General features: G+C 35.0%; 1 protein-coding gene across 2 annotated transcripts in view; it reads right to left on the bottom strand.

Moving 5' to 3' along the window:
* Nucleotides 1–6,984: 6,984 nt before the first annotated feature.
* The window catches only part of Znf624 (zinc finger protein 624), a 38,185-nt gene continuing 33,604 nt past the window's right edge, over nucleotides 6,985–11,565 (bottom strand). For both annotated transcript variants that reach the window (XM_023563526.2, XM_063242319.1), the window contains one exon: nucleotides 6,985–10,779. In XM_023563526.2, the coding sequence (XP_023419294.1) occupies nucleotides 8,558–10,779 (2,222 nt within the window). In that variant the 3' untranslated portion in view covers nucleotides 6,985–8,557. The remainder of the gene's footprint in view (nucleotides 10,780–11,565) is intronic.

Genomic DNA, 11,565 nt, shown 5'->3' with positions numbered 1-11,565 from the left:
CTGTTTTAATATTCAGATCTTTGATCCATTTAGATTTTAGTTTAGTACATGGTGATAGGCATGGGTCTAGTTTTAGTTTTTGGCATATGGAGAGCCAGTTTTTCCAGCACCATTTATTAAAGAGACTGTCATTCTTCCAATGAACATGTTTGGCCCTTAATCAAAGATAAGGTGGTTGAGTGTGTTGGTAGTTGTGGTTGTGTCTTCTAATCTATTCCATTGATCTTCAGATCTGTTTTTATTCCAGTACCATGTTGATTTTATTGCAGTAGCTTTGTAGTAGAACTTCAAGTCAGGGATTGTGATACCTCGTGCCTTGCCTTTGCTTCTTAGAATCGCCTTTGCTATTCTAGGTCTCTTCTGGTTCCAGTTTTCTAGGGTATTATAATTTTCCCTATATAGATATTTTACTTCTTTTGTGAGATTAATTCCTAAGTATTTCAATTTTTTGGAAGCTAGTATGAAGAGTGTGGCTTCTCTTATTTCTCTCTCAGTGATTTTGTTGTTAATGTATAGAAATGCTATTGATTTTTGAGTATTGATTTTGCATCCAGCTACATTGCTGAATTTATAATATCTAGGAGTCTTTCAATGGAGTTTAGTGGGTCTTCTATGTAGAGTATTATGTCATCTGCAAACAATGATAATTTAACTTCCTCTTTCAGAGCAAGTTTAAATAGAAAACCTTATAAAAATGTTAAGAAACAACCACACACTGGCCCCAAAACAAAATTAACAAAATTCTAAAGATGAGAGCAGAAATCAGTGAAATTGAGACAGAAAAAAAAAAAAAAACCCAAAACCAAAACCGAATAGTAAAAAGAAATCAATGAATTGAAAAGCAGGATCTTTGAAAAAATAAACTAGATAGTTTAGCCAGACTTACCAAGAGAAACAGAAAAGATTCACATAAATGTAATTAGAAATGGAAAAAGTAAAATCACAACAGACACTGTGGAAGTCCAGAAGATATTAGCTACTTAAAAAATTATATTCCAATGAATCAGCAAATTTTAAAGAAATAAATTCATAGACACATACAAAGTACCAATTGTAGTACATGTGCTGCTAAAGCAAGCACCTTTAAATTACCAAAATTAACTGAAGAAGAAATAAATATGCTTGACAACCCAATAACAAACAAAAGAATGTACCAACTAAAAAAACAAACAACAAACAGGACCTACTGGATTCACTTGAATTCTACAGAACCTTTAAAGATGTTATATCACTAATATTCCTCAAGATCGTCAAAGAAATTGAAAAGGACAGAGTGTTCCCAAGCTCATTTATGAACACCAGTGTCACCCTGACCCTCAAGCTGGATAAAGATCGATTAAAAAAAAAAAACCCTGTAGGGAATCTCCTTAGTGAATATAGGTACAAAAATCCTCAACAAGATATTAGCAAATAGGTTGCAATATATTATCAAAAAGAGCATACATCAAGATAAGTACATTTCATCCCAAAGATGCAAGGATGATTCAACATACATAACTCAATAAATGTGATAACTCAAATACATAGAAGCAAGGTTAAAAAATCATTTGATCATATCCACACATATAGAAAAAGCTTTGGGTTGGGCGTGGTGGTGCACATCTATAATCCCAGGACTTGGGAAGCAGAAGGAGGAGGATCACTGAGATTTGGAGGCCTGGCTGGGCTATAAAATGAATTTAAGGCCAGTCTAAACTGCATAGTGAAACCCTGTCTCAGAGCCAAAACCAAAAACCAACAACAACAACAACAAAAAAAAAAAAAAAAAAAGAAAGAAAAAAAAAAGCTTTGGGATAAAATCTAATATCCTTCATAATAAAACCCTGATGAAAACAGGTATAAAAAGACTATACACGAATATGATAAAAGCTATATAAGAAAAACCAATAGCTAGTATCATACTAAATAAGGAAAAACAAATCTATATCTATATCTATATATATATATAATTCTGCTTTGAAGAATGACAGATTTGAAACATTTTTATGAAAATAAATGCACCCAGAAAATTTAATGTTGAGTGAAATGAACTAGACACACAAGTTTAAAAACCATATAGTATCTCTCATTTGAGTAAGGCAAAGTACAAGAGAATAATAAAAATGGGTAGCATCGAACAAAAAGATGCAGTAGGTAAGTGGTCCAAAAAGAAGAGGAAGGGAAAATATGTAAATATATGTAAACATTATATGCCATAACATGAGTGTTGTGGCTTATTTAAATGTCCCCCCAAAGCCTCATGCAATCATGGAGGCAGCTGAATCTAGCATTTGTGATTGGTTCTAGCACTGGGATTGGTGGTGTGAGTGCTGCTCCTGCTAATGGACAGGTAGCCAGCGTACAGTATAAGGGGGGAAAGGAGGTGTGCTTTTCCCCTTTCTGCCCTTTTCCACTCTTGTTGCTTGTGGCTGCCATGAACATTTGCCCCTTAGCCATGCCATCCTGCCTTGGAGCCAGTTGAGCACAGACTGAAACCTTCAAAAAACGGTCAGCTTAATAAACCTTCCCTTCCTTCATTTTGAGTGTCAGGTATTTTGTCTCAGCAATGAGAGAACAGTAACAAGACGATGAGCTAAGATTAATAATATCAATGAGTGAAAAATGGGATAGGAGAATTGAAGGGGGAGGAAGAGGAGAGGAAAGGAATTAAAAAGAAACAAGTTGCAGTATGTACATATAACCACTCCTCAGGATGAACTGCAAACATGTATCATTAACAAACAAACAAATAAAAACACCATGAAACTGTAAACAGCCAATGTTATTGCCTGATTTTCTTCAGGGTAGCAAAGTAAGATAGAAACAGTTTAAGAATTATACAATCTATGCTCATTCTTACTACATAATATATAATTATTTATTCCTATTATTCTGTTGGTAGATCAGGATTTTTAGTGACTTATCAGGAGAGAAATGAGTAAAATCCACCAATTATTCTCTTAATTCACAATACCTTGTTCAATGAAACAAAACCATTAAGATATAACCATGTCATCTTTATGTGTTTAGGTAATTACAGGCCAGTGAATTAAATCCTCTTGTTACATGTCAGTTTCACACATTGTGATATTTTGAAAGTTCTTCTTCCTCACAGTGACACTGAGATTTTTCTATTACTAGATTCCATACTAGGAACTGATATACATAATATGAGATATATTGTCACAATGAGAAAAAGAAATCCAAATAAAAATCAAATTAAAAGTCAAATACAAAGACTAACGCAATACTTCTACAACTGAAAAATATCAAAACTCGGAAAAAAGAAAAATGTAAAACTCTGTATGAAAATACAAAATCTACTGAAATTAAAATGGTGTACCATGCTCATAGGTTGTGTTTCAACATTGCTAAGATGTCTATTTGTTCACATTTATGTACATATTTGATGTAATGCTAGTTAAAATGACTTTTGAGGGGTGTACGGGATACTTACATGCCAATGACCCCTGCCCCGATGCTCTCCTTCCAGGCCTGAGGCTCCATCTCTCACTCAGGGAACTTCTCTACCTGGAGGTCTCCTGGTTATAGGGTCCACCTTGTGTGAATGCATTCTCAGGTACAGTTCTCACTCCTCTGTTTCATGACATGCTTGCATACAGAAAACTTTAATGATGCCACTAAAAATCTAACACTATGCACTAAAGTAAAAGTGGATCAAAGATCTGAATATTAAAACAGAAGCACTAACTCTATTGGGAGAGAAATGTAGAGTTCTTGAAGACATAGGTATAGGCAGAGACTTCATGGACAAAACCCAAACTGCATGGGAAATACTTCAAACAATCAAAACTGGATCTCATCTTATTAAAAAGCTTTTGCACATCAAAAGAAATCATTAACAGAGTGAAAAGACAACACAGAGTAGGAAAAAGTTTTAGACAATTGTTCCTCAGACAAAGGACTTCCACCTAGAACATATAAAGAACTAAAAAAAATCAGACCTCTCAAATTCAAAGATCCAGTCCAAAATTGGGCTTCATAGATGAGTATGTACTTCTTTAGATGAAATACAAATGGCAAATAAATATATAAAAATGTTCTACATTCTTTATCATGCAAGAGATGCAAATTATAACAATATTGAATTTCTATCTCACGCCAGAAAGAATGGCTATCATCAAAAAACTAACCAATAATTAATGCTGAAGGGGACATGGGGGTAAAAGAAACCCTTCTTTACTGTTGGTGGGAGTGTAGAGTGGTGCAACCACTGTGGAAATCAGTGTGGAGACTCCTCAAAAAACTAGGGTTAAAGGTCCCATTTGACCCAGCTATTCACCTTCTGGATATTTTCCCAGAATGCAAAGCATCATACCACCATGATACTTGTGCCTCCATGTTTCTAGCAGCACAATTTGTAGTAGCTAAATCTTGAAAACAATCCAAATGCCCATCAACTGAGGAATGGATAAAAATGATTTGGCACGTTTATAATGGAGTAGTATCCAGCTTTAAAGGATAAACTGGAAACATTTGTAGGTAAATGGATGCAACTTGAGACCATACCCATAAGTGAAATAAATCAGAATTGCATGTGTAAATATCATATTGTCTCCCTAGTGTAAGAAGTTCAAAATAACCAAAATGTACAACAGATACTAGGCAATGGGAAGAAGTTGTTCAAAAGGAGAGAAAAACTGGGATGGGGAAAGGAGAAAAGGGAAAAGAAAAATAAATAAAATATATGATATTTAATAGTCAATACTACTAATTTGTTAGTTCATTGAAAAGGTTTGTTTATATTGTTTGATCAATTTTTCATACCTATATCTTGTAATCTGAGCAACTACTTCGTAGATCACAATATGCACTGTCTTAACCATTATCTTGTTTTGAAATTTTGTATTTTTATTGCTTTTTCTCTTTAAAATAAAAAAGAATAGATTTCTTAAACTGCAGTATTAGAGAAAAATTATTAAAAATTAAGAACTGCGACGTGTCCAGGGGAGAGAACCAAGCCAGCCCATTCTTGTGAGCCAGTGGCAGGCATGGACTGGGTCAGTCCCTTCAGTTGAGCCAGCTGGTACACTGGCTGGGTGACAAGAAGTGCCAAGCCTCCCCAGCTCCTCCCTGTAACTGGCTGATTTGGAGAAATACAAGATGCGATGATAGCCACTGACATAAAAAAGAAATTAATACCCATATTGTTTAACGGAACTTGCAGGCCTCAAGGTGGTGGTCTGAGCATTTGTTAGGGGGATAATGATATACAATATAGCAACTATGGGGGATTTCTTTCTGAAGGTGCTAGCTGTTGTGGATTATTATCTTGTTTTGAAGTCTGCATCACTTTCATGCTTTTGTTTTGACTGGTTTTATTCTGTTGTTTTATTACATCTGATGGTGTGGGAAGCTATTCTGAAGAAGATGCAATATTGGAGCCATTTTTGATTGCCTATTACCTTGTTTTGAAATTCCATATCACTTTCATGGTTTTGTTTTGACATTATTCTGTCTTAATTTGATTTTACTGTCTTTAAAATAAAATAAAAAATATTAAAATTAAGAACTGCCTTTCTGTTCAAAGGGCATTGCTTAGAGAGTGATAAAGCTATAGGTAAGATGATGTTATTTGTAATTCACCTACCTAAAGATTCAACATCTCTGAATGTCATATCCAATAAACAAAAGTAAGTTTCCAATAAAATAATCAGGCCAAGTTCTTGGATATTCTCAAAGACATTTAAAAAGTTCATAAATATTTAAAAGAGAGTTCAACACCATTAAGAAATGCAAATCCTACCCATAATAAGATATCAGTAGACACTAGAATTAGGCCATTGTATCACCCACGCAATGATTTGTGTTATTGGGAGGTGGTAGAACCTTTTACAAGTTCTTAGGTCATTAGATAAGTGCCCATGGAAGAGACCATGTACTCTTTTTTCCTCTTTTCCCTGCTTCATGATATGAGTTTGCTCTACCATAGATTCCTACGATGTGCCGTGCTATTCACCCAACTCAACAAGGACAATTGCTCACTGGCTGGAACCTCCGATCTTTGAGCTGAATCAGTCTTTTCTCTATGTAAGTTCATTATTTCAGGTTTGTTTTTAACAGCAACAAGAAGCTGACTAGCACAGTGACTGCCCCTTTAACAACTAAACTGCTCAAGTCAAGGTGCCTATGTTATCTCTAACCACAACGAATACTTGGTTATTATGTCAGCTGAAGCTGTGCGACTTCCCTTGAGATGTTTTGTTGCTAAGGCAGGGTTGAGAGACAAGGATAGTATTTCAAGGTCTGACACTCAAATGTTTCAGTTGAAAAGTGCTATATTAACTATATTCAAAAATAAATCACTAAAAATTCAACGAGATATGGTCACTTTTAACCACAAGGTGAAAATTATTCAATTATAGTGGAAAACACCCATCTAATAACCCCATCCTAGTATTAAATACTTCTCCTGGCACTGTCAGAGAGGTCACTTGGTCTTCTTTGCCATTCAATGAAGGGTAGCCATTATGTGTTGATCTGTTAGCTTTTCAGGTTTGTGAGAGTATTTCAATATGAGGGCCATAGCCTCTGGGTTCTCATTTTGACTCTAGACCTCTCTAAGCCTTTCCACAACTTCCAAACCTTATGGACTTGGGAATTCCTGTCCACTTCTCTTTCTACTTTTTCTCTACACAGATCCACCTGACAGCACATCTTATTTTGCCAATCTGACCTTTCTTTAGTACCATGTTGAAAGTAAGAAGTACTTTTAAGGCCTGTGATCTTTTGGTCACAAAATTTTTGGACATAAATTCCAGATATTATAGACATATTTCATCTGGAACTCCCATCTCCACATTCAGATGAAACATGGGTTGGGAGAAATAAGGTGCTGAATAATTTCTTTGGATTCTATATAATATCAGAACCAGTTCCCATGCCCTCAAATCCATGCACATCTTTCCTGGAACAATGCATACCTAGTATCTAAAGTCAGTCCTGACAAATAGTAGGTGTTCAATAAATTAGCTTCACAAGAAAAAGATTTTTCCTTTTTATGTAAATATTACATGCACATTGTAGAGAACAGCAAAGTTCAACAATATCCAATCATCTACCATCACTAACTTCTTGAAGAACATTCATTCTCTGAAATGTTCACATAAATACATATTACATATACAGTTTTATACCATACATGCTACATTTACATATTTCTATTTTTAAAGTCTCTTTCCTCTAATCTCATGTTTTCTTTTTTCGTTCACCTCAAGGCAACCAATACTGATAGCCTGGTACACCTTCTTCTATGCCTGTCCTTATGTACATGTAATCACACAAACACACATATACACAATACACATAACACTTACTTTAACAAAAATGAAATTTTTATCTATATACATCTGTTATAAAGTGATAATTTTATCAAATATTTTGACAAATCTTTAAGTCAATTAGTATAAGTCATTTTAAAAATTCTCAAGCTATTCTAAAATACTGGATAACATAATTTATTCAAACAATTCCCTATTAATTGACACTTAGTTTCCTACATACAAAATGAATAATCCAACAAAAAATCCTTATTTATCTGTATTTTTTTGCATTGATGATGCTTTTATTTTATGACATTTTTATTTTATGAGAATTTTGGATCAAACAACATTTAAGACAGTATATATTGCTGGACTGCTTGTGGGAAAATTAGTTACACAATCTTTAAGTTTAGAGCACATGGTTACCAAACCCCCCAGGAAAGAAGAGACTGATTTCTTTCAATCCACATGAAATGAAAGTTTGATCTCATTAGTAGTTTAAATTTGCATTTCCCTGAGTAGAATTTAGGTTTAAATTTGAATAGGTTAATGGTCATTTAGAGTACCTTTTCTGTGAAGAACAATTCAGTCCAGATGGATTAAAAACCTAAAAGTAAAAAATAACCAAAATCTTCCAAAATAAATATATATTTTAATCCCAGAGATTAAAGATATGTCTTTTAATTAAAAAAGTAAAGAACCTAACAAGATATATTTTAGTATAAAAATTTAAATGTTGTGACTAATATATAAAAATATATAGGCTAGATTAAGAAAAAAATTTATCATATACACGATAAAGGCTTGATGTCAAAAAATATAAATAAAAGCACCTCCAAATTTACTTATTTAGAGACAGGGTCTTGTGATGTAGTTCAGGTTGGCCTTGGGCTCACTTTGTAGCCCAGGCTGGTCTTGAATTTGCAACAATCATCCTGCCTCACCCTCTTGAATGCTGAGATTACAGGAGGGTGCCACCATGCCCTGGCACACCTCTCTCTATATAAGAAAAGGCAGTCAAACAAAAACTGACAAATATATGTATGGGCAATTAATTTTAGATATGTTGAATGAGTATGACATCCAGGTGAAAGTTTTCATCTGTAGATATTTCTTTAGTGTGAAGTATCCTGTAATTTTGAAATATAACTAAATGATTTTCCACATTTATTATAGTATCTCTTACATGTACATTTTCCAGTGCATTTTTAGTGAAGACTTTCCTAAACTTATAAAACTTAGCTTAGAGGAGTCTTCTCACAGAGTTGATACTTGAGTGAATGACTTGCTGCTCTCTATAGTAACTGAGTGTCTCTCTGATGTACTCTTTGATGTACAGTAAGGCTTGAGCTACTCCTAAAGCCTTTTTCACATTCGTTACATTTATAGGGTTTTTCTCCAGTATGCATTCTCAGGTGTACAGTGAAGTCTGAGTTAGTTCTGAAGGCTTTTCCACATTCTTCACATTTATAGGGCCTTTCTCCAGTATGGATTCTCTGATGTAGAGTTAGCTGTGATACGGTAATACAACCTTTTCCACATTCCTTACAGGTATAAGGCTTTTCTCCAGTATGTGTTCTCCAGTGTACAGTGAGGTATGAACCTCTCCTGAAGGCTTTCCCACAGATGTCACATTTATAGGGTTTTTCTCCACTATGAATTTTCTGATGTTCTGTGACATGCACCATCTGGCTAAATGCTTTCCCACACTCATTACATTTGAATGGTTTCTCACCAGTATGTGTTCGCTGGTGGGTATTGAAGCCAGAGTTACTTGTAAAAACCTTCCCACACTCATTACACTTGTAGGGTTTCTCTCCTGTGTGCCTTCTTTGATGCACAGTGAGCTGTGATGTATTAGTAAAAGCTTTCTCACATTCCTTACACTTATATGGTTTTTCTCCAGTATGTGTCCTCTGATGCACAATAAGGTATGACTTAGTCCTAAAGGACTTCCCACAGTCGTGACATGTATAGGGTTTTACTCCAGTATGAATTTTCTGATGCTCCTTGAGATTTACCATTTTAGTGAATGCTTTTGCACAATCAGCACACTTATAGGGTTTCTCCCCAGTATGGATCCTTTGATGTACAGTTAAGTGTGATTTTATTCTGAAGGATTCCCCACATTCATTACATAAATAAGGTTTCTCTTCAGTGTGAATTCGCTGATGTATGATCAGAGACGAAGAACGCATGAAGGCTTTTCCGCATTCATTACATTTATAGGGTTTCTCTCCTGTATGCACTCTGTGGTGTACGGTAAGGCATGAATAGTTAATAAATGCTTTTCCACACTCATTACATTTATAGGGTTTCTCTCCTGTATGAATTCTCTGATGTTCAGTGAAGTTTGCTATGCGGTTGAATGCTTTCCCACATTCACTGCATTCATAGGGTTTTTCTCCTGTATGAGTTCTGATATGCACAATAAGGCTTGAATTACTTCTGTAGGCTTTCCCACATTCCTTACATCTAAAGGGTTTCTCTCCAGTATGAATCCTCTGATGAACATTAAAAATTGTGGTATTCTTGAAAGATTTCCCACACTCGTTGCATTTGTATGGTTTCTCTTCAGTATGAGTCTTCTGATGTACACTAAGATATGATTTATTCCTAAAGGCTTTTCCACAATCATTACATTTGTAAGGCTTCTCACCATTATGCGTTTCCTGATGTCTTGCAAGTTTTGATTTATCACTAAAAGCTTTCCCACATTTACTACATCCATAGGGTTTTTCTCCAGTTTGAACTCGCTGGTGCTGATTAAGGCGGGCACACTGACTAAAGGATTTTCCACAGACATTGCACTGATAAGGCTTTTCCTTAGTATGAATTCTCTGATGTACCATAAGTGATGAAGAAGCAATGAAGGCTTTTCCACATTCGTTACATTTATAGGGTTTTTCTCCTGTGTGAATTTTTTTATGCTGACTAAGATAAGAAGGCTGGCTGAATGTCTTCCCACATTCATTACATTCATAAGGTTTTTCTTTAGTGTGAGTTCTCTGATGCTGAATGAGTAATGACCTATAACGAAAGGCCTTTTCACACGTACTACATTTATAGGGTTTTTCTTTATCTCTCGATGTTTTTCCAGAAGTAAGTTCTGAAATGTGTCTTAGCGTTTTGTTACCTTTTGTATTCTTACAAACTGTCTTTCCCAAATGAGCGTCTGCAATCAAATCTAAATTCTCTGTCAAGCTTTCTTCACATATTTGGCATTTTCCATGAGAGTCTTCTGTAATAATTACTGGTTCTGGAAAAAGAGCAGATCCAAATCTGAAGCCTCTTTGAGTGGAGGGAGTCTTCTTGTGTGTTACGATTCTTTGACTCAAGTGACTCTCCTGAGTATTTTGCCATCTCAAAATTCTTCCACTCCACTTCCACAATCCTTCCATTGGGGAATCCCATAGACTGTTCTCTCTGAGATTCTCTACTATAATCTCCTGTGATAAATCTTCAAAAACACCCTCTGTTAACACAGCATTCTTGGTTGTAGATTTGGTCTTCAAGTCTAGAGGGAAAAAAGAGGGAAAAAAAATAACTCCTATATCCTAAACTGGAGAATTCTCAGTAAATATGACAATAAAAATGAAAAATGAGTATTTAGTTTTAACTGCCTGCCAACTGGCCTTATTTTCCAGGTAGGATTAAGGGACAGTGGTTGAACAAAGAACAAAAGTAGAAAATTTAAAGAGATTGTTCTCTGTTACAAAATCATTCAAAACCCACTTTGCATGCTATGCTTCTCTAATAATTTTTCTTTCTCCTTCACTTTATAGCCAGTTTCTATATAACGCATTCTTCGTAAGTTGACACTATTCCTTTTGTGTCGTTTATTTCACAAATCATCTATTTATTCCATACTTTCTTTATATTTGTTCTCATTCTTGCTCTAATGGCTTTTTCAAAATCCCCCAGCATAGTAGTTCCCTGGAAAAGTAGTTTATTCAGGTATATTTATATACTGCTCCATTTGGCAGTGTTGGAGATTATACCCAGGACTTCTGCACCAAACCATACTCCTATCACATTGTTCTTTTATTTTGAGATAGTGTCTTGCTAAATGGCTCAGATTAGGCTACAACTTGCAATTCTCCTGCCTCAGTTTCCTAGAGTGCTGTGATTATAGCCATACACCACCATCCCCACATTTTATATAACTTTATGAATAAATACAATGATTTTCAAAAAGTGAATTGAATGAATGAGTAAAAAACCTGATTGTGGGCAGTTACTGACCTTTCAAATAGTGGACATTCTAAGGTTTGGCAATGATTTTATTGGTTCTAAGAACATT

This window comes from Cavia porcellus, unplaced genomic scaffold, assembly GCF_034190915.1.
Source record: "Cavia porcellus strain 051 isolate PalLab524CR breed Dunkin Hartley unplaced genomic scaffold, mCavPor4.1 scaffold_32, whole genome shotgun sequence".
NCBI lineage: Eukaryota > Metazoa > Chordata > Mammalia > Rodentia > Caviidae > Cavia > Cavia porcellus.
Note: the sequence above shows the minus strand (reverse complement) of the source record. Positions and strands in the feature narration are given on the sequence as shown.